The sequence below is a fragment of the Thalassophryne amazonica genome, chromosome 2 (genome assembly GCF_902500255.1).
Source record: "Thalassophryne amazonica chromosome 2, fThaAma1.1, whole genome shotgun sequence".
Taxonomy (NCBI): domain Eukaryota; kingdom Metazoa; phylum Chordata; class Actinopteri; order Batrachoidiformes; family Batrachoididae; genus Thalassophryne; species Thalassophryne amazonica.
The window spans coordinates 71,931,735-71,955,917 of NC_047104.1; the positions used below are offsets into that span (position 1 = coordinate 71,931,735).

Consider the following 24,183-nt stretch of genomic DNA (forward strand, 5'->3'; position numbering starts at 1 on the left):
CTGTCGATCACCGCTCGGAGCGCGGCGCGCCCTCAGCCAGTGTGCGCCGTCTTTAAACCGGCCGTAACACTCCTTAATCTGTGTGATCCCCATAGAATCGTCCCTGAAAGCCGTCTGAATCTTCCGAATGATTTCCACCTGGCTGTCTCTTACAGTTTCTGGAAAAATTTGATGCAGCAAAGCTCCAAATCGTTCAGACATTTTCCTCGCAATGAAAATCCGACAAGGGGGGTGGACCACTGCTCACAGGTGAATGACGAAACCGACAGGCGTGAAAAAACTCACGCATGCGCACGAAGGTTCAAGCTTGGCTGATGCAAGCGCACGATTCAAATCCATATAGTTTTTGCAAAAAATAAAAAGGTCGGATAGTTTTCTAACAGACCTCGTACAATTTAACCAGGAGTCAAAGTGCACACTTGTGCAAATGATCTCACATACAAAAATTAAATATCGATTTTGAAAATGTCTTCTTTTCTCAGAAAAGTCCCATCACTGTACAAGTCCATCCTACTAAATAAAGAATGACAAATTGAAGAGAAGTTTACAAAATTGTTCTTGCATGAGGCCCAGTGACAGTGATTGTGTATTCCTGCTACCAGCAAAGACGAGCAAGGTGAAACCACATACAGTACGGTACGCACAAACACGCACCAGGTAGAACCCAGCCATCCGGTATCTGGATTGACCATACTTCACATTGAGGAACAAGAAGATGTGAATGGCTCCCAGAACAATGTTGAAAATTCTCCAACGACTTGTTGAACGTATTATGTCGGTCTGCTGAGACACCATCCAGAACGTTGCCCCCAGCCAGTGCACGGCTAACACACAAACACACAACCAATTAAATATTCAATCTTCAGATTTTGAGAAAATGTGCAATGTCAGTCTCATATACAGTGCATCCTCTCCCACGCAGGTCTCTACTGTAAATTTGGACATTTAATTGGAGCTTTGACATCATGACTCACCAATAACACCCATGACCCACTGTTTGAACACACGTGTGAAGAGCATGAGCACAGCGAATCGAGATCCCAGCATACTGACCTGCAGAGAGTAAACACGACTCACTTTTTTGTATTCTTCACTGATTGTCATGACGGACATGCAATCAAAACTGACATTTAAAGAAAAACATGAACAAAACCTATATTAGGTGTAGTATTACTACAAATACAATGCACTGAAATACTCTTACTCTCACAAGAAAGCAAATAACACTGGAGAAAAAAAACAATAGATCTAGTGCCTTTTCATGACATGCACATACATGGATGAAGACGTGCATGCACAAGGTTCAAATAAAGCCCACCCTCCACAGCAGTCGGCACAGGATGGCAGCGGGTGTCATTTGTAGGTGTCCCGGTCGGATCAGTGAACAGGCCCTGGCATAAAGTACCAACGCCCAGGCGAGAGATAACAAACACACCACAAAGCACACAGAGGCTGGAGGGGTAAAAGAGGGAGAGATAGAGACAATCCCTTAGCTGTAAAATATTTAGATTGCAAATAAATTTGAACAGACTCTGGCTTAATGTTACAAGAGGAGCAAAAACAGAAATCCGACTCAAGAACTCAGTGACATAATGCACCTGAGAACACGTGTGTGAAGAAGAGTAAGACTAGAGAAAAGCAGGAAACACCCAAACTCGCAGAATAAAACAGGAAGCATGACCAAGCAGAGCAGAAGAATCAGGAGAGTGGCCTTGCTGGAAAACCAGAAACAGCTATGAGACCTGGGACCAGGAAGAGGGCTCCCATAGACATTGGACTGGGCAGGCTTGTTGGACATTCCTGAGGTAACTGGTGTAAGAGATTCAGTGTGTCAAGTGTGTCTGCGAAGGCCCCACTTAGGAGCGTGTGCAGCAACAGGGCATTCAAGGCACAAAAATGCAGACAGAAGCATTTTGTTGATACTCACGAGACTGTAGATCCTGCTATGGTAGACCGCCAAATCCAAAGCGCCTGCCAGCTCATGCAGCAGGTGTGTGAGTATGCATGCCAAAGTGCTGGCTGTTGATTGACCTGAGACTTATAAACAGGGACTCTGGTGCAGGTTCCTGACTACTGGGACCATATTGTGGATGTGGGGCAGTGTGCTTTTGCTTGGTATGCTCAGAGTTTGACTCTGAGACTGTACAGGTGGCAGAAAGAAGAAGTAGGTCCAACATAGGCCCATTGGTGCTGGTGGGTATCCAATATGCCTCACAGGTGGTAGAGACTGAATGTCTGTGGTTCTGGAAGGGCTAAAGAATGGTGGAGTCTTGGCTGCTCATTGAAGAGATCAATGCTGAGAAACAGTCACTCTGTGTGTGTTAACTAGTAAATCCAGTGTGCTGTAGATATGATCCCTGAACCTTTGGGTAATACTGATAGAAGCGTAAAACATTAACAAAATACAAAAAAAAAAACAACAAAAGAGCATACATACCAAGGCCCCATGATCCACTTTCATTGATTTTAGGCCCCAAACCAAATTCCAATTGTTAGTGCACTCTATTAAACCACCACAGAGTAAAAAGCTAAACACATTTTTGTCCATCAGATCTGAATCATTATCTGGATCAGGGCCAAATTACACCTATGGATGGACAACCAAGGCTCCTGAACATCCTCCTTTGATGCCGATTGTGACTTTGTTCCTTATTATTTACGTGTTTCTTTTTGCTAAGTCATGATCTTGATATTTGATCTTGATTGCACAATGTAGATCCTGATTACTGAACTTTAAACTTGAATGCTGATCTTTGATTCTGCTTGGTGAACTTTGATCCAGTTTTCTAAGCTTTAAACCTGATCACTGAGATTTGATCCTGATTGCTGACTTTCTATCCTGATCAATCATCTTTGATCATGGTCCTGACATTTGATCCTGCTCACTGACCTTTACACTTAAACACCGATTTTTGATCCTGACTGCTGAACTTTGATCCCGATAGCTAACCTTTGACCCTGATTGCCGATCAATAAGATTTGACCCCAACTCATGTTCCTGAACATTGATCATAATCACTGGACTTATCCTGAATGCATTGTTCCTGTAATCAGGATAAACAGAATCTGGATCAAAAATTAGCATTAAGGAACAAAGTCAGGATTCCTTTCTTGACTCAAATAAAAATGTAATAGATTCTTTCCTGGCTCATGTGGGACTTTTTAGTTTGGGGGTTAGAGCACTAGCCTTCTATGCAAAAGATCCCTAGTTTCAGTCCCAGCTGGGACTCACACCTGATGCCCACCCAGCAGTAAAAGGGCTAAATGACTGATTTATTTGGGAAACTAAAGCAACGTTCTATGGAACTGGCAACCATATTCCATCATGTCACAGCCCAGGGGCTGTGGGCTCCTCTAACATAAGTTGATTATTGTCTGCTAAATTCTGCTTAAAAATCAAACAAATAAAGCAACAGACACATTCTGGTGTTCACATAACCTCCCTGATGATAAAGCATAGGGAACCGTCATTTTATAGTATGCGCCATAATAAAATGCACATCTGTTTGAGGTGCCCTTTTTGGAATCACTGTCAGTCTCGCTGAGTATTACCAAACGACCTTATGCCATGCACATGTATATTATCACTATTATTTTCTCAGTTCTGCACTCTAGAGCGTTTCTACCTGGAGATTTGAGTCCGATGTCAGTACAGATGAGCACATAGGTCTGCAGCAACGTTTCGGGAAGTGTGACAACTAGGGCCTCAAACAGACGTAAGGCAGATACGTCAGCCTGCTGCATGATCTCACTGTACACATCCTCGTCGGGGAGCCGCATACATTCCCACATCCTGGTCAGGCCAGCCAGAAGAGACAGAAAAAAGACATTAATAAACAAACAAAATGTTCATCTGTGAGCCATATTAACAAAATACTGTTTGTATGCGTAGTACTGGCATTATTGCTCATTAATAAATTAATTATCAATAAATCAATTTATCTACCATTCTTGGTGCACCTCCTTTATACACATACACAGTTTGCTAACCTTTTAAAGATGCCCAGGTGCAGTATGTGTATCCAGGTGAGGGACTTCCTGCGGATTTTTCCATCCGATAAGTACCACACATAGCTGAGCCACTGGGGACCCCAGCCTGGGAAACACATAATTAAACATTTAATACAATTTTCCTGTTTTTGAAAAGCTTAGTCATGCACGCTCTTAAAACCAGTGAGTGAATGCACAGAAATGAGTCCATCCCTTCCAGACTGTCACCACATCAACGCAAAAAATAATCAGCGGTATCAACTAACTCACCAAATTAAAAGAACATGCATATAAATGAGGACAAACTCTTTCACATGTGATGAAATTTAGCGCATCCGATCAATCTAAAAAGCAACTTAGGTTTGCCTATTTAATATCTCCTGCCACCTGCTGGACGGTGAGTGGAAGCTGGACTGATGATGGATGAGGAACAGCTGGGCATGTCAGTGAGAGAGACAGACTGCGTCCACACAGAAATGTATTCAATCGCTCAAAGAAACAGTTATTTTATGATTGTTTCACAGTGGTTATGTTCTAAAATAACGTGCTCTACAATTCAGACAACAGGTCACAAGTCCACACAACCCTGGGGTAAGGATTTTGTATGAATTTAGCCACCAAAGAAAATGAGAGTGAGTGAAATGGTCGAGTGAGGTACACAGTGAATAAGGTCTATGAGAGAGAGAAATGCATGGAAATTTACTTAATCATTTCCCATTGGTTCATGTTCATGTTTTAAAACTCAAATAACAGTCTCAAGTCCACATGACCCTGCAGGAAGATTTTCTTTTTTTTAATGAATGTAACTGAAGTAGACTTCCTTCTTTTTGCCTCTCTCTGAATATACTGTGCATCCAGAAAATATTCACAGCACTTCACTTTTTCACAGATTTTGTTTTGTTACAGCCTTATTCCAAAATAGATGAAATTCATTTTTTCCCTCAAAATTTCTACACACAATACCCCATATTGACAATGTAAAAAAAAAGTTTTTTGTTTTTTTTTGGCAAATTTTAATTTTTAAGAAATCACATGTACATAAGTATTCACGGCAGTTGCCATGAAGCTCAAAATTGAGCTCAGGTGCATCTTGTTTCCACTGATCATCCTTGAGATGTTTCTACAGTTTAACTGGGGTAAATTCAGTTGATTGGACATGATTTGGAAAGACACACACACCTGTCTACATATAAGGTCCCACAGTTGACAGTGGATGTCAGAGCACAAACCAAGCATGAAGTCAAAGGAATTGTCTGTAGACGTCTGAGACAGGATTGTCTCAAGCCACAAATCTAGGGAACGGTACAGAAATATTTCTGCTGCTTTGAAGGTCCCAATGCGCACAGTGGCCTGCATCATCCGTAAATGGTAGAAGTTCAGATCGATCACGACTCTTCCTCGGCTGCCCGTCTAAACTGAGTGATCGGAGGAGAAGGGCCTTAATCAGAGAGGTGACTGAGAACCTGATGCCCAATCTGTCAGAGCTTCAGCATTCCTCTGTAGAGCGAGGAGAACCTTCCAGAAAGACAACCATCTCTGCAGCAATCCACTAATCAGGCCTGTATGATAGAGTGGCCTGACGGAAGCCACTCCTTAGTAAAAGGCACAAGGCAGCCCACCTAGAGTTTGCCAAAAGGCACCTGAAGGACTCTCAGACCATGAGAAACAAAATTCTCTGGTCTGATGAGACAAAGGTTGAACTCTTTGGTGTGAGAGCCAGGTGTCATGTTTGGAGGAAACCAGGCACCATCCCGACAGTGAAGCATGGTGGTGGCAGCATCATGCTGTGGTGAGGTTTTTCAGTGACAGGAACTGGGAGACTAGTCAGGATTGAGGGAAAGATGAATGCAACAATGTACAGAGACATCCTGGATGAAAATTTGCTCCAAAGCGCTCTTGACCTCAGATTGGGGTGACGGTTCATCTTTCAGCAGGACAATGACCCTAAACACACAGCCAAGACATCAAAGGAGTGGCTTCAGGACAACTCTGTGAATATCCTTGAGTGGCCCAGGCAGAGCCCAGACCTGAATCTGACTGAACATCACTCCCCATCCAACCCGATGGAGCTTGAGAGGTGTTGCAAAGAGGAATGGGCAAAACTGCCCAAAGGTAGGTGCAGCAAGCTTGTGACATCATATTCAAGAAGACGTGAGGCTATAATTGTTGCCAAAGTTGCATCAACAAATTATTGAACAAAGGCTGTGAATACTTATGTACGTGTGATTTCTTAGTTTTTTATTTTTAATAAATTTGCAAAAATTTAGAAAAAAAACTTTTTCATGTCATTATGGGGTGCTGTGGGTAGAATGTTGAGGGGGGAGGGGAGAAGTTCATCCATTTTTGAATAAGGCTGTAACATAAAATGTGAAAAAAGTCAAGCGCTGTGAATACTTTGCAGATGCACTCGTAGTTTGAAGTTACAGATATCGTAAAATGAGCTCTCTGTTTCTGCTACTGTCTTAAATTCCCAAAGCTGAGGTTTGGTGGCTACCAGTGTTATAGATGCTAGTTGTATAATTGCTATGCACCATTATATAAACAGCCGAGTCATGTGGTCTGAAGGAGCCTTCTGTTCAAGGATTAAGTTCTTTGTTTTAATAACTATAGTTACATTAAAAGTTGTTCGTGAACATGACTGAGTTCTGTAGTTATTTTTGATCATTCATTTATGAAAAATCCTTTTTGAAAATTACTTTTGGAAGAAAAAAACGTAAATGGAGCAGCCAACAAACACGACTTACAAAAATCCACCATACACTGTAAACAGCAGCAAAATAAGTTTTATTATATGGCTCCAGTCTGATTGGCTGATTTCCGGTCTAATATTTTCACATATCAGACCGCTACCCTGACAAAATAAAACAAGAAGCAAACAAAGAAATTATGAGCGACAAAGAGGACTATTCTCCGAGCGAATTTTATTACACTGACGAGTTTGAACTGAAGGAATTAACAGCAAATGAGCTCGAAGTGGACATGCAGAATGAAGACCAACAAGATGAAAACACAGCTCCAAACAGCCATATAATAAACAAATTATTAACCTCGCTTGTTCTGTCTGTACGGGGATATCAGACTGAGGTCTTGACAGTATGGACCTCGGTCTGATATTTTCCCGTACAGACCTCGCGCTCAGTTATTAATCCTTTAATATCAACTCTGCTGCAATCATAATCATTAACTCTGGTCAGACTATTTACCACAAATTGATCTTTCTTAGCTAGTCCTCTATCATTCATTTAGTTATTTGACTTTATTCCTAACATATTGAAAACACAGCCAAACAATAGAATAAAACCAAAATCAGGGAATATACTAAAAAACACAGGTAAAACATAAAATAGTTGCAAGCTTCTTTTGGAAGTTAACCAAGACAAACATTTCATTTATTTGGTGTTTTTCAAACTTTAAAAGTGCACATTCTCATATTTTCTGATTACTACAACATGTGTTGCTGGTAATGGGGCAGCACAGTCTTGTTTGAACCCCTGAGTGATATAGTGGGATTTGAGCACTTCCGGGGACAGCCTGCCAGTGCGCAACACAAACACAGCATCACTTCACACGGAGAGATGGTGTACTGTTTTGTTTTCAGCTGCAATCACCAAAGCAGTTGCGAAAACTGCAGGGTTTTTTTCGGTTTCCAGTGGAGAAGGGAAGACACGCCAAATGGGAGAGGTCGTGTCAGTAATTTTTAGAAAGATTTAATGTGAATAATGAGCCAGAGGAGTGACTGGCCGATAATGCGTCTGTCCCCAGAAGTAGCCCAATAATTAGCAACATATGTTGTCATAATCACAAAATATGAGAATATGCAATTTTAAAGTTTGAAAAACAGCCTGAGTTCACTTCGAGCTCAACTACACAGCAATTTGTAAAAAAAAAAAAAAAAAAAAATTTCTCTGATATGACACGCTTGACAAATGTTAGTAGAGCTCTCAGAGGTTTGATTGCAAGCAATGGTTTAATATGACCAAGGTCGGATCTTTGACTTTCGACACAAGTGCTTTGATAAAAGACAGCTTATAAATAATATGTTTTTTTTATTAATTATTAAAAAGGATACAATTCTGTCCCCACTTCACCACCTTGCTGTCAGCTACAGAATGTAAATCTTGTTTGTCTGTTCTGGCTTCTGAACTGGTGTCCTTAAACCACCTGACAGCAGAGAGTCACGCTGTGGTGATTAGAACTTCCTCAAACATCTGAAAACTTGCATCACTCACTTCCTCTATCTAAATATTTAAATGTATTGCTACTTTCAAATACAACTTTTAACTTCGAAAGGCAAGGTTGTACTCTGTTAACATAAAAATGGATCTTATTATTGATTCTGTGATACAAAATGATATTTATAAAAAACTTAAGACATGGACTTGTTTAGTAAAACTGTCTTATTTCTTTCAACAGCATTTTAGCATAAAACTAGAGACATTCGTAACGAAATGCCCCGCACGCAGTACTATTTTCCATGTAAAGTGCAGTAATATGTACATGTGTGGGGTAGGTATTTGGTTGAACCCTCATGTGTTTGACGTAAACTGGGATACACAGTGGAAAAATTGCAGATTGACATTATATTTATTTAGAAGATGTGGCCAACAGTGATCAAAAAAGTTGGTAGCCTTCAAACAAATGCAACTATTGGTAATTTTTTAAAAGTAGGTCAAGGTCACCGGCCTTCAAACCCATGCAACTATTGGTAATTTTTTAAAAGTAGGTCAAGGTCACCGGCCTTCAAACCCATGCGAAGTACTCCTCCAAGGCATGTACCCACCAAATATGATGTTTCTGCGAGCAATAGGTGCGAAGCTATGTTGTGGCAAAGGATTTGACAGTTGTAATCACTGGTGACCTTCAAAAGTAGGTCAAGGTCACTGGCCTTGGAACCCATGCGAAATACTCCACCAAGGCATGTACCCACCAAATAAGAAGTTTGTGCGAGCAATAGATGCGAAGCTATGTTGCGGCGAAGGATTTGATAGTTGAGACCACTGGTGACCTTGAAAAGTAGGTCAAGGTCACCGGCCTTCGAACCCATGCAAAGTACTCCTCCAAGGCATGTACCCACCAAATATGAAGTTTTTGCGAGCAATAGGTGCCGAGCTATGTTGCAGTGAACGGACTGCAGCCGGACAGACAGACGGACAGACAGACGGAAGGACTGACAACCCGGATGCTATATGCCCCGCGGCGCAAGCGAGGCGGGGCATATAGTTATTCTCTACAAGGGTCAGACAGAAGTCAGACTATCAGAGCAAGAATTTTAGCTGAGGAAGCTTCTGTAATTTGAAGTGAAACGTCCTCGCGTCAAGCAACCCAGTCCAGTCGAAGATTCAAGCTTCTCTACTAAAGAAATTTTTATATTGAGAAGCATGACTTACTTTTTGTATTTGAAATGCCATAAACAAATTAAAATGCATGAAATACCAAGGGGCTGAATACTTTTGCAAGCCACTGTATCAGAGGGACAGCACAGGTGGAACAAAGTCAGAGAGGTGAGACAGAGAAGGCTTGGATGTGTAAGGAGTTGACATTATATTTATAATGTCAGCGTCCATCTCTCTATATACCAGGGTATATAGAGAGATGGACACTGAGGATGGAGCCACCAGGCAGGAGGAGAAGAGAGAGGCCAAAGAGAAGGTTTATGGATGTGCTGAAGGAGGACATGCAGGTGGTTGGTGTGACAGGAAGATACAGAGGACAGGGTGAGATGGGAAGGATTGATCTGCTGTGGCAACCCCTAACGGGAGCAGCCGAAAGAAGAAGGAGTCTGCCTGCAGAGAATGAGTGGCAGTTCCTCAAGTTGTTTGGTTTTTGCACGCTGATGTCAATTTTGTTGTTGTTTTCACCTTGCTTTTGTGTTGTTCTAAATGTACAGCAACTGATGTTGCATCAGCCATGATGTTTTAATGGCATGAATAAAGTTAAGTAGCATCAGCTCACCTGGCAGCAGGAAGAGAGCAGTAAAACCGGCAAGATGGGCATAGCAGTAGTTGTGGCCCACCCAAAGATAGTACACAAAGCAGTAGATGACTGGTGAAAGAGAGACAAACACACACAAATTCAGTCCACAAAGACAATAATCAATTGAAAAAATGGGATGTTACAATACAAAATCAGAGGTCTCGAATTACAGTAAATGCAAGTATCACATGCTGAGAGATCCTGTGGTTTTTAAGCCCAAGCTAGAACCTGCTGCTGCCGACAGAATGTGGTTAGCATTTAACACTTCAGCAAAAACTACGATTAAGAGCATGAATGATAAAAACACACATAAGCAGCTAAGCCGTGTGATAGACTGTCCAGGGTGCACCCTTCCTCACTTCCTATGTCTGCTGGGATAGGCTCCAGCCCCCCAGGACCCTTAAGTGGGTATAAAAATGTACAACCCCAATTCCAATGAAGTTGGGAGGTTGTGTGAAATGTAAATAAAAACAAAATACAATGATTTGCAAATCCTCTTCAACCTATATTCAACTGAATACACCACAAAGACAAGATATTTAATGTTCAAACTGCAGACTTTTTTTGTTTTTGTGCAAATATTTGCTCATTTTGAAATGGATGCCTGCAACATTTTTCAAAAAATCTGGGACAGTGGCAAAAAAAGACTGGGAAAGTTGATGAATGCTCAAAGAACACCTGTTTGGAACATTCCACAGGTGAACAGGTTAATTGGAAACAGGTGAGTGTCATGACTGGGTATAAAAGGAGCACCCCCAAAATCATCATCTACAGTCCATAATATAATCAGAAGATTCAGAGAATCTGGAGAACCTTTGACACGTAAGCAGCAAGGCTGAAAACTAACATTGAATGCCCGTGACTTTCAATCCATCAGGCGGCACTGCAATAAAAACCTACATCATTTTGTAAACGATCTTACCGCGTGGGCTCAGGAACACTTCAGAAAACCATTGTCAGTTAACACAGTTCGTTGCTACATCTACAAGTGCAAGTTAAAACTCTACCATGCAAAGTGAAAGCCATACATCAACAACATCCAGAAACTCGCCCTCTTCTCTGGGCCCGAGCTCATTTGAAATGGACAGATGCAAAGTGGAAAAATGTGCTGTGGTCTGATGAGTCCACATTTCAAACTATTTTTGGAAATCATGGAAGTCATGTCGTCCGAACAAAAGATGAAAAAGACCATCTAGATTGTTACCAGCACAAACTTCAAAAGCCAGCATCTGTGATGGTATGGGGTGTATTAGTGCCCATGGCATGGACAACTTACACATCTGTGATGGCACCATCAATGCTGAAAGGTACATCCAGGTTTTGGAGCAACACATGCTGCCATCCAAGCAACGTCTTTTTCAGGGACGTCCCTGCTTATTTCAGCAAGACAATGCCAAGCCACATTCTGCACATGTTACAACAGCGTGGCTTCATAGTAAAAGAGTGCAGCTACTAGACTGGCCTGCCTGCAGTCCAGACCTGTCTCCCATTGAAAATGTGTGGCGCATTATGAAGCAAAAAATACGGCAACGGAGACCCCAGACTGTTGAACAACTGAAGTTGTACATCAAGCAAGAATGGGAAAGAATTCCACCTACAAAGCTTCAACAATTAGTGTCCTCAGTTCCCAAATTTTACTGAGTGTTGTTAGAAGGAAAGGTGATGTAACACAGTGGTAAACATACCACTGTCCCAGCTTTTTTGAAACGTGTTGCAAGCATCCATTTCAAAATGAGCAAATATTTGCACAAAAACAATAAAGTTTATCAATCTGAACATTAAATATCTTGTCTTTGTGTTGTATTCAATTGAATATAGGTTGAAGAGGATTTGCAAATCATTGTATTCTGTTTTTATTTACATTTTACACAACGTCCCAACTTCACTGGAATTGGGGATGTATGTATGTATAAGCAGCTAAGCATGTGCATCCTATTATGTATTGTCTACACTTAATTTCAGTTTTATAATCACAAGCACAATAATATGTTCCAATAAAATTCCAATAATAGATGAAACTTTCTCTTAAAGCTACAGCGATTAACATTTATCTAGTACCATCTAGTGGTGAGGTTGCAGAATGCATTGTGCCATTGCTGGACATAATTTTGTTTCAATTCATGTTTCAGCTTCTTTAGTGACAAGAATCCATGCTCCCTTGTCTTCTCTTGTCATAAGTAATAAATGTGATCCTTCATTTTAAAAAATTAAGGTTCTTAAGTTTGTTAGCTCATATGAGCAGCCAGTAGAGAGTGTATTGGAAAGCAACCGGTAATTCCTCTTCTTCTGTGTCTTGGGTGATGCTTTTGATGTTTCTTTCTGATTTGGCATCTACTAAAAGCACAACCTGCTTATTTAAACCCATGAATCAGGGTCTCAGCATCAGCTATAGACAGGATGGGATGAATCTTTGCTATATTTCGCAGGTGGAAGCAAGCAGTCCTCGTAATACAGTTGTATGTAAAGGTTTGGGCACCCCTAATGATTTCCATGATTTTCCTTTATAAATCATTGGTTGTTTGGATCAGCAATTTCAGTTAAATATATCATATAGCAGACAAACACAGTGATATTTGAGAAGTGAAATGAAGTTTATAGGATTTACAGAAAGTGTGCAATAATTCTTTAAACAAAATTAGGCAGGTGCATAAATTTGGGCACCCCAACAGAAAAAAATACAGCAATATTTAGCAGATCCTCCTTTTACAGAAATAACAGCCTCTAAACACTTCCTATAGCTTCCAATGAGTCTGGATTCTGATTGAAGGTATTTTGGACCATTCTTTACAAAACATCTCAGGTTTGTTGGTTTCCGAGCATGGACAGCCCGCTTAAAATCACACCACAAATCGTTGTCTTGTTGAAAGATCCAGCCCCGGGGCAACTTCAACTTTGTCACTGATTCTTGAGCATTGCTCTCAAGAATCTTGACTGGAATCCATGCGACCCTCAACTTTAACAACATTACCAATACCTGCACTGGCCACAGAGCCACACAGCATGATGGAACCACCCATTTTTCTTGGAATGCTGTGTTCTTTTTCTGCCATGCATACCACCCCTTGTTATGTTCAAATAACTCAATTTTAGTTTCATCAGTCCGATGCACCTTATTCCAAAATGAAGCTGGCTTGTCCAAATGTGCTTTAGCATACCTCAAGTGACTCTGTTTGTGGCACGTACGTGGAAAAGGCTTGTAAATGGCCACCTTAAATACCCTTTCTCATGATTGGATTCATCTGTGTAAGGAGGTCAAGGTCAATGAGCTTACCAAACCAATTTTATGTTCCAATAATTAGTGATAATGTATTCAAATCAATAAAATGACAAGGGTGCCCAAATTTATGCACCTGCCTAACTTTGTTTAAATAATTATTGCACATTTTCTGTAAATACTAGAAACTTCATTTCACTTTTCAAATATCATTGTGTTCGTCTGCTATATGATATACTGTATTTAACAGAAATTTCTGATCCAGACAACCAATGATTTAAAAAGGAAAATCATGAAAATTATCAGGGTTGCCCAAACATTTGCATATAACTGTATCTCTAATGTGGAGGTCAAAGGACAATGTAGGATCAAAAATTACCCCAAGGTTCCTCACTTTGTCTGTGTGATGTATGACACACGAGCCTAGGCTAAGCGTTAGCTGGTCAAATTGATGCTGATGTCTCATTGGACCAAGAACCATCATTTCAGTCTTATCAGAGTTTAAAAGTAGGAAGTTGCTAGACATCCAGCTTCTCACTGATGCAAGGCAATCTTCTAAGGATTTTATGTGGATGATATTACCAGCAGTTATAGGCATGTATAACTGAGTATCATCAGCATAGCGATGAAAGGTAATCCAAAAACGCCGCAACATGTACCCAAGGGATGCCATATAAAGGGAGAAAAGCGGGGGGCCTTAGACGGACCCCTGTGGAACCCCAAATTTCATGTCACTAAGGTTAGAGGTAGTGTTACTGTACAAAACACAGTGAGAACGACTGGTCAGGTATGACAACCACGCAAGGGCACTCCCAGTAATCCTCAAATGATTCTCCAGCCTAGCGAGTAGAATATGATAAGCCACGGTATCAAATGCAGCACTGAGATCTAACAGCACCAGAACCGTATGTTGTGTGGGCCGCCAGAAGAGGAGGTACTGCTGGCCCACCACCAGAGGGCGCCCTGCCTGAAGTGCGGGCTTCAGGCACGAGAGGGCGCTGCCGCCACGGACACAGCCGGGAGTGACAGCTGTTACTCATTACTTCCTGACAGCTGTCACTCATTCTTCATCACCTCACTCCATAAAACCCAGACGTCATCTCCACCTCATCGCCGAGATATCGTACTTCATTGAAGGTAATATCCTCAGCCGTTTTGTGTTACAATATATCTGTATATTGTGAGTGTTTGCAGGAGTACCGGTTCCTCTATCTGTGGAAGCTGAGTGAGTGCAGGACGGCACTCTTTTCCCCTGAGGAATCACTGCGGTACTCATCACATATTGAGTGAGAGGTGGAGGTGGCAGTCCCACCGTTGTTGTTACTGGGTGTACACACACCCACACTTGACTGTCTTTGTTCTCGCCAGCAGTACCAGATCCGACAGTCGGAGACGGTGATCACCTGGGAATTCGGGACTTGGCGGCTCCAGTATTCACCAGGTTCGGTGGTGGCAGAAATCGTGTGGTTCCGGCCCTTCTCAGGACAGACGTCTTCTATCCTCGAGCCTGCCCACACGTCACCTTTGTAATTTGACTGTAATCATATTCTGAGATTGTCTGTATATTCGTTGTGCACATTTCACAACATTAAATTGTTACCTTTTGGCTCATCTATTGACCGTTCATTTGCGTCCCCTGTTGTGGGTCCGTGTCACTACACTTTCACAACACCGTAGTGGTGTCCGAATCCATTGCAAGCAGAAAATCATTCACCACTTTAGTGAGAGCTGTCTCTGTGGAATGATATTTTCTAAAAGCAGAGTAGAGTGGCTCAAAAAGATTATTCTCAGTAAGGTGGTCCATGAGCTGCAGTGAAACCACTTTTTCCAGAATTCTAGAGCAAAATGATAGATTTGATATCGGCCTATCGTTTTTCAATACACTAGGGTCAAGATTAGATTTCTTTGTAATGATTTATTCTCTGCAGATTTTAAACATTTAGGAACAGATCTAGAAGTTAATGAGAGATTAATCATTTCCAGCACAGTCGGCCCAAGAGTGGGCCACAGGTCCTTAAACAGTTTTGTTGGTATAGGATCAAATAAGCAGGTTGTGCTTTTTGTAGACATTAGGAGTTTCATCAGCACTTCTAGTGAGATACTATCAAATTCTCTAAATCTAGGTAATACCTCAGTAATGGCACCCACCTCAATACCAGGGTGTAGTGGATGGGTTAAGGCATGCTGGTATATGTTTAACCTAATGTGTTCTATTTTCTTCTCATAGTAATCCAAGAAATCTTGTGCTGTAAAAGGAGAGCGAACAGGTGGTTGTCCATGAATAAGTGTTGCCACTGTGTCAAACAAGAACTGAGTTATGCTTGTTTTTGTTGATCAAATCAGAGTAATTGGTCCACTTTGTAGCCAGCAGTGAATGTTTATAGTCTATAGCACCACGCCATGTGAGGTGGAATACTTTGAATTTTGAATTACGCCATTTCCATTCTAGACCTCTAGCCTTATGCTTGAGGTCATGCAAGTAATCATTGAACCAAGGTGACTGTGTTTTGAGGTGGCGTGGTTTTAATAAAGGTGGCACAATCATGTCAAGTGTAGTTTTGAGTACTGAGTTTAAACTATCCACAAGACTGTCTACTGATTGGGCATTTTCCAAACGTGAAGCTAAGATATCAAGCAGTCTAGCTTTGAGTTCAGTCTTAGTTGAGGAGTTGATGCGTCGCCACAGTGATTAATAAGGTTGATGTTCCACTAAACATGGCAGCAAAACTGTAAACCTAATAAGTGAGTGATCAGAGACCACCAATGCAAGAGGCATGAAGTCAATATTCATGACAGCAATACCATGTGCGAGAATCCAGGGTATTTCCACTAATGTGCATCGAGTCCTGAATGCATTGCTGAAATCCTATTGCATCCACAATTTCGATAAATGATTTGCAGAGGGGATCAGAAGGCTTATTTGTATGAATGTTGAAGTCACCAATAATCAGAATGTTATCTGCACTGGTTGACAAGTTAGAGACGAATGCACCAAATTCATCTAAGAATTCAGAGTATGGGCCAGGGGGCCTATATACAGTGACAAAATAATAGGCTGATTTTTATTCTTCTGACCTTGGCAATCCATAATATCCTGAGCAGAGTGGAGAATCAGATGCTCAAACAAGTTATATTTGTGACCCCCAACAGCTAAAAAGCTAAACCTAGATTTATAAATAAGAGTAACACCTCCGCCACAAGGGATGTGACTAAATGTGTATGCCGGTGGGCAGGCCTCATTTAAGGGGAGGACAGCTGTAGGTTTAATCCGGGTTTCACATAACCCAATCATATCTAAGTGATGATCCATAATTAGATCATTCATCAACAATGATTTTGAGGACAGTGATCTTATATTAATGAGACCCAGACTAAGGACCTCAGTGGGGTTGACAGATGGACTGTTTGGATTTAGGGGTGGTTCCAGAGTAGCATATACGAGGTCTATTGGAAAAGTATCCGACCTTATCATTTTTTTCAAAAACCATATGGATTTGAATCACGTGTGATTACATCAGACATGCTTGAACCCTCATGGGCATGCGAGAGTTTTTTCACGCCTGTCGGTTACGTCATTTGCCTGTGGGCAGCCTTTCAGTGAGGAGTCGCCCACCCTCTCGTCGATTTTTTCATTGTTTAGGAATGGCTCAGAGACTGCTGCTTTGTTTGATCAAAATTTTTTCAAAACTGTAAGGCACAACTGAGTGGACACCATTCGATAAATTCAGCTGGTTTTTGGTAAAAATTTTAATGGCTGATGAGAGATTTTGGTCTGGTAGTGTCGCCGTAAGGATGGCCCACGGCGACTGACGGCGATCTACGCTTCGAGGCGGCAGCGTCTCGCCGTTTCAAGTTGAAAACGTCCACATTTCAGTCGTCAGAGAACAGAGAACTTTCAGAAGAAGTCGGCATGAGGAGTTTATTCGGACATTCCATTGTTAATGGACTTTTTGTAATGAAAGAACGTGCGGGCAGAGTCGCATGTTGGGCCGGACCCGACCGCGGGGGGTCGCCACAGGAAAAACACCTCCGTTGGAAACCTTAACGGGCAAGTTGGAACATGCCCAAGCTGTTAAACAATTTCTCAGTTACTCACTTGTTGAAAGCCATCAAAAGCCGCCTGAATTTTACAAATGGTTTTCAACACGGAGGTGTTTTTCCTGTCGCGGCGCACACAGATTTGCCGAGTCGTCACGGAAACGGCTCGGCGAATTTGCGCACACGTCTTTCATTAAAAAAATGTCCTTAAACAGTGGAATGTCAGCATAAAGTCCTCATGCAAGCCTCTTCTGAATCTTCTCTGTTCTCTCACGATGTCCTGGGTGAATTAAGCCTTAAATTAGGATGCTTTCAGGTCGAAACAGGCCGACGACGGTGCCTGGAAGCGCTGCACGACGTCCCGCTCTGTGGGAAGTCCTTACACCGACAGAAACACCCCATAATCTCTCATCAGCCGTTAAACTTTTCACCGAAAACCATCTTAATTTCTTGAATAGTGTCCACTCGGATATTCCTCACAGGTCCAGAAAAAATTTTGATAAAGCAACTCGTGCCATCTCGAGCAGCGTGTGAAACAAAGGAATTCAGCTGAGAGGGCGGGATCACATCTCACTCAAGGCCTGCCCACAGGGAAATGACGTCACCGACACGCATGGAAAAAACTCACGCATGCGCATGAGGGTTCAAGCATGATTGGTGTAATCGCACGTCATTCAAATCCATATAGTTAAAAAATAAATAAAAGGGTCGGTTTATTATCTAATAGACCTCGTATAAGATGCCTGGAAGTAGGTTTAGGTTTGAGACATTCAACGTGGGTTGTAGCAGCAGACACAAAATATTTGATATTGCTGGGACAGCCAACGGGCCATCCTCAATTTCAACATCATCCAATGTAGTAATGGGTATTAAGTTTGCAAAGCATATCCCTCTATGATTTTTATGGACACGTCTGTGGAAACAGGCCACAGTCTCAACTTGTTGAATTTCCCTCCCTATCAGATAAACTGCACTATCACCATAGTGGATTTTCTGCACTAATTTCCCTGGTAAGATAATGGATTCCACACCCACATTTGTCATAAGCCTTGCAGGGTCTCTAATCATCTGCTGCGTGGCCTGCTATACGACTAAAATGCTTGTTATTTGATATTATATTAATTTATAAACAACAGAAAAGGGACTACATTTTGGTGTGGTGCTTTGACATCAACAGTCCAACACAAACTTAAATAAGAGTCCAAAATTGTTCTCAGTCAACTTGAAAAAACAGTTATATAGTGCGTGATACTCTCCCCCCATACACACACACACAAAAAAGAAGACTTTGTGTACTTCCTCAGTCCAGCGAAAAATTGTCAGAAATTTGCCAGCGTTTCATCCCAACAGTTCTTCATACCTCCAGACAGCTTATGGTGTAGTGAATTTGTTTTTGTTTGTGTGTTACAAGCATTAGCAGCACCATCAATTAGCTCCTTCAAATCATCGTCCATCAGCAAAACAAACTCTGCCATGTAATGCCGCCCCCACTCCTATGTGAGTGGGCAGGGTTTGCAGCGTGTAATAGCACAAAATTGTATGGAACCAATATTTGCACACTAAATGCAATGCAACACAAATGGAACAAATAATCCATGACATACAAAGCACCAATAAAATGACAAGGATCCACTCAGCTGTTATATAAACATAGATTAAAGATGACTAAAACCCAGAGGCACCAGTTATAAAAAAATTAACTTATCCTTTAAAATCCTATTATAACCTGTTATTTTCTTTACTATATATCGTACATAGTGCTTTGTATGAGACCGTTTGTATTGAAATGTTTAGAATGACATTTACATCATGACTCATGACAGCATTTCATCAGTAGTTGAATTCAAGAGACTTTATGGCTGTGTGGCCTTCACTGTGCACTTCATCACAGCTAAAGTTCTGTAACAACTGTATATATAGTCAACAGAGCTACTGATCCATCCTGCCACTCTGCAGCCTTCCTCCATCACCACCCCCTCCCTCCATCCATCCATCCCTCCATCCATCCATCCATCCACATATGTAACATGAACCTGTCCAGACATGGGATAAACTCAATCCCACATGCACTTCCAAAGAAGAGATTGGAAACAGGACAACATGACTCTGTGCACTGAAATCCATAAAGCAACACGTAACTGATACAAAACGACAAAATAATAACAAAAATCAACACCACAAACCTCCAGATTAGAAAAACACAGCATGTTTTTGACTCCACATCCATGCAGTGTGTGTGTGTGTGTGTGTGTGTGTGTGTGTGTTGATCACTCCCACACAGCTGAATGATGCAGCTGCTTCAGAGATTTCTGCAGGAATAACTGCAGTATTAATTGGAGTTATTATGAGTAGATCTGCAGGTTTTCGGGGGACTAATATCATTTTAAAAACACACACTGCAGATTTTAGGACTGAGCGGCTGCAGTGAAAACTAAACCATCCCACTAAACCACTGTGTTTGAAAATAACTGTCATCAGACCGCAGCCCGCCCGCGCGCGCACCGACCCGCAAGTAACATGGGCAAAGGACGCGCACAGCCTCACGCGCACATCATCATATCAGTCAGGACACGTGACAAATTACTCTGCTTTACTGTATGTATGTGTGTGTGTGCGCGCGCGCGTGTGTGTCCCAGGTGGAACTCACGCGCCGTTCTCTCTGCAACGATGAGAAATGCGGTAAAGACAAAGACGCAAACTTGGCAGCAGGACACGCAGGAGCCTCCGCGGCTCGGAGTCTCCGTGTAGTGTCTCATGGCGTGGACAGCGTGGACAGTGTCTGTGGCCGAGGCCCAGGTTCTGGTCCCGTTCGGGAGTCGGTCCAGCCGCAGCCCGCTCTCTGGGCCCCCAGCGACCCCGCCCGTCCCGTTAAAGAGACAGCGCCCTGACGGAACAGAGGTCCCAAACAGCCGGTCCGCGGGCCACATACGGCACGCAGGGCGATTTATTATTATTATTTATTTTTTGTTTGGGGTCATCACAGCGGATACAGCCAGGGCCGTCTTGGTATTTGGCACAAGTTTTACGCCAGATGCCCTTCCTGATGCACCTCCAGGTTTACCTGGAGAAACACACACAGCCGCTGGTGTTCCGAAGAGGTCTCCCATCCGAGTACGAACTAGATCCCGCGCTGCTTAGCTTCCGAGAGCTGACGGGATCAGGCTGACACAGAACAGACCAGTGTCACCGAACGGTCCGGCCCTAAAAATTGGTCCACCTTTTGCATCTGCACATGCATCATTTCGGATCACAGCAGCACTGCCCTTGCCAGAGTCCCAAGCCAAATCAGATGATAAAGGTAAAACCTCTTAAATCATTCTAAGGTCAGTTTTAAGCATAAACAAGGCCGTTTGAAGCAGAAAGTTGGCGAAATTCCCTGACGCTTTGAAATAGCCGACGCACAGTGAACGCATCAGCTGGCAGCTCATTTAGCCACTGTGCTCTGATCGCTTCCGCCACCTTATGATGAAATAATGCTGAATTTATGTGGAAATGATTGTTGTACAAAAGCTTCAGATATCTGTTGCTGAGTTAGATGATGACTGGAGTGCAGTTTGAAGCAGAAATGAGGTTTTAATCCCTGAACCGCGGCTAATGACGCATGTGCAAATGCAAAAATGTAGCCTGTAAAATAAATATTTTTTAAATATGGTGATTTTTATTTTAGTTACAGTATTCTTTGGATTATTCCTTGTTAGCAGCAAATAGTCAATGAGCCAGTGTTCGGTCAGTAGGCCGGTTTGCATTAGCTTCCAATTCAAATTGAAGTATCAAATTTAAAATACACTTAATGGAAATGCATATATTTTAAAAAACTCACATATTACAAAAAATGTTTTTACACTAGCATCAGGTAGTTTTGGAGATGATTCAAAAGTCACTCACTCACCTTTAAGCCTGTCCCAGCAGTCACAGGGCATGAGGCCGGGTACACCCTGGACAGGACGCCAGTCTGTCACAGGGCCACATATAGACAAACAAACACAGTCTCGCACACACCTACGGACAATTTAAAGTTTCTAATCCACCTAACCTGCATGTCTTTGGATGTGGGAGGAAGCCGGAGCACCAGGAGGGAACCCACCCAAACATGGACAGAACCTGCAAACTCCACACAGAAAGGACACAGGTGGGAATCGATTCCATGACCTTCTTGCTGTGAGGCAACACTGCTAACCACTAATCCACCGTGCTGTCCTGATTCAAAAGTCATATTTCAATAAAAGTGTGAGGGGAAACACTTTTTTTTTTGTACTATTACAGGTCACATGACAGAGTCCAGTTCATTCTAAAATGCATGACAGTACATCTGGATGAAGTAAGAGACAGAGAGCATCTTAAATGTTATAAGGGATGATGTTATGTGGCAATACTAGATTTTAAAAAAGAATAAAGCAAGTCCTTTTAGCTTCTCCCTTATTTCATCCTCGAAACAGCAGATGCAAAGTAGATCTGCATGTTGATTTGGCGCAAGTTCCCTTCCTGGCACAGTTTCACATTACATTAAGAACAGGCAAGGGTGGACTTGAACAACAAACTTTGTGCAATAGAAATAGGCAGGGGCGTCGGACTGGGGGGGTAAAGGGGACTATGTACCCAGGGCCCAGAGCATTGGGGGGGGGACACAAAAAACTGTCAAATACATTTTTGTGTTGCATGTCATTAATGTCCATACAATTCATGTTGTAAAAGAATATAATTTGAATGAATGTATAAATGTTGCAAAACATAACTCTGCTGTAACAATAATATTGAAAGATCTCTTAGGGCCCTTCCACCCCTGCACAGTTGTACAATGGTTTAGTCCAGGCACACAGGCGGCACGCTGCCCCCCCCCCACACACACAGCAAACGGAGCTGACAGAAAAAGGTGGTGTTTAGTACTGCTGAAACAACTAATCGATTTAATCGATTATTAAAATAGTTGTCAACTAATTTAGTCATCAATTAGTTGTTGAATAACTCTTTTACCGCAAATGTTTCGTTTCTTCCATACAAATCAACCGTTACGTTTCTGCAGCGCGGCTTTGCTTTGAACCTTGAACCAATCGAAGCAGTGATTCGCAGATCGAAGCAGTGCTTTGTTGATGTTTTATTTCGCTTTCCCCAAAAAGCATACAGTATGTCTGTGAGTAATATTTACCTTTTTATGTTAATCTGACCTGTTATGGTCTTCTGAAACAGTTGATAGATGTATTTTATAACTTAAAAACGGGACCGATGCTAACGCATTAGCATGTCTATGGCGTTTTTAATGTTAAAGTTAGCATTAAGCTGTTGCAGCTGTCAGCACACTTGTTTTCTGTATAATGGCTCAGTGTTTGTTGTAAAAGAGTCAAATGTATTACAAATTGTAATATTTAATTTATTTTTTTATTTATATATTAGTAATAATAGCAACAATAATAGTAATAATAACCAGTAATACTACAATACAATTTTACAGAAAGAAACAAAAGAACCTGATTAAACACAACAGAAAAGATAAATCCAACTCACAATGAACATAAATAAATAACTTTCCTGTGAACACCTACTAACTCTTAAACCTCCACTTCACCCCGTTTTAAGTTTAATGACAATTTGTTTCAGTCAAACCACATCTAAGCTGTGTTTTTACACAAGAAAAAATAAAATGCAGTAAACTGCACATTTGTGTCTTTTTCATTAAAATATGTTTTTAAAGATCACATATTACACTTTAGTCAGGCTTTTAAAATACTTTTGTGGACTCTTGCTGTAATATGTTGTCAGTGGTTGAGATAGTTGCTGTCAGCATCTAAAAATGCTCATAATCGGGTGAAACCTGATAGAAATCTCTTTGTGGTGTTTCAGTGATGTATGTATGTGCAAAATAAAACAAAACACTACTCCAGGTATGTTTTTGACGAGAATGTGACATAACTTTGTTATAAGCTCAAACGTTGATGTTGCGTGATAAAGGCCTTTTAATAATAACTAACTTAAAGAAATAATGGCAAAACTCACATGCAAGTAAAAAAAATAAAGATTAATTGAAAAAATAATCGACCGATGAATTGATTACTAAAATATTAGTTCGTTGCAGCCCGAGTGTTTATGTTGGGAAGGTGTCGTAGCACGGACCCACAACAGGGGGCGCAAATGAACGGACAATGAATAAGCCAAAAAGTAACAATTTAATGTTGTGACAACACACAACTAAATACACAAAATTTGCAAAGTCAATTAACACCAGGTGACGTGTGGGCAGGCTCGAAGATAGAAGACCCCCGACGAGAGCGAAGCCGCGTCCCACACGGCTTCCACCACCAACGGTCTGAAGAACACCGGAGCCGCCAAGTCCCAAGTCCCCAGGTGGCCTCCGTCTTCGGCTGTCGACCCTGGAACTGCTGGCAGAAAGCAGAGACAAGATGAATGAGTGTGAGTCCGCACACTCAGTAATCCACAGTCTGCACTCAGGAGGGAGCACCTCCACCTCCAATCACACACTCGTGCAGCTCCTGTTTAAACCACTTATCTGGTTTGGGGTGTGAGGCGAAGCCGTCGCTGTCACACCAAACGCCAATTCCACAGATAAGGACGAACACCACAGGATAACGGCTGCAAAAGAAGTTCAGATTATCACTCAACGATATGAGTCAGCAGAGAAATTACCTCTTCGGTAGTCGATTTCTCGGCGGGGAGGTGGAGTTGCAGTCCGGCTTATATAGTGGTGTAGATGAGTGACAGCTGGTGCGATGAGTGACAGCTGTCACTTCTTCTGGGTCTGGCGCCCTCTCGTGCTTGGAGCCCGCACTCCAAGCAGGGCGCCTTCTGGTGGTGGTGGGCCAGCAGTACCTCCTCTTCAGCGGCCCACATAACAGTTTAGGCTGAAATAAAATATGTCTTTCCTAAAAAAAAAATCAAAGTACAGATTTCAAAAAAGAAGAGAAAAAAAGGACAGGGAAAGAAAACTAAATGAGGGAAAGCAGCTGCTAACCAAAAGA

The 24,183-nt window shown here is 41.9% G+C and overlaps 1 protein-coding gene across 1 annotated transcript in view; it reads right to left on the bottom strand.

Annotated features, from left to right (window-relative positions):
* xkr5b (XK related 5b) overlaps nt 1–20,082 on the bottom strand; it is a 38,479-nt gene extending 18,397 nt beyond the window's left edge. The window contains exons 1-7 of the mRNA XM_034187764.1: nt 19,863–20,082; nt 9,943–10,032; nt 3,991–4,096; nt 3,627–3,793; nt 1,319–1,452; nt 975–1,053; nt 655–824 (exon numbers count right to left, since the gene is read on the bottom strand). Of these exons, the coding sequence (XP_034043655.1) occupies nt 655–824; nt 975–1,053; nt 1,319–1,452; nt 3,627–3,793; nt 3,991–4,096; nt 9,943–10,032; nt 19,863–19,971 (855 nt within the window). The 5' untranslated portion in view covers nt 19,972–20,082. The remainder of the gene's footprint in view (nt 1–654; nt 825–974; nt 1,054–1,318; nt 1,453–3,626; nt 3,794–3,990; nt 4,097–9,942; nt 10,033–19,862) is intronic.
* Nucleotides 20,083–24,183: the final 4,101 nt, after the last annotated feature.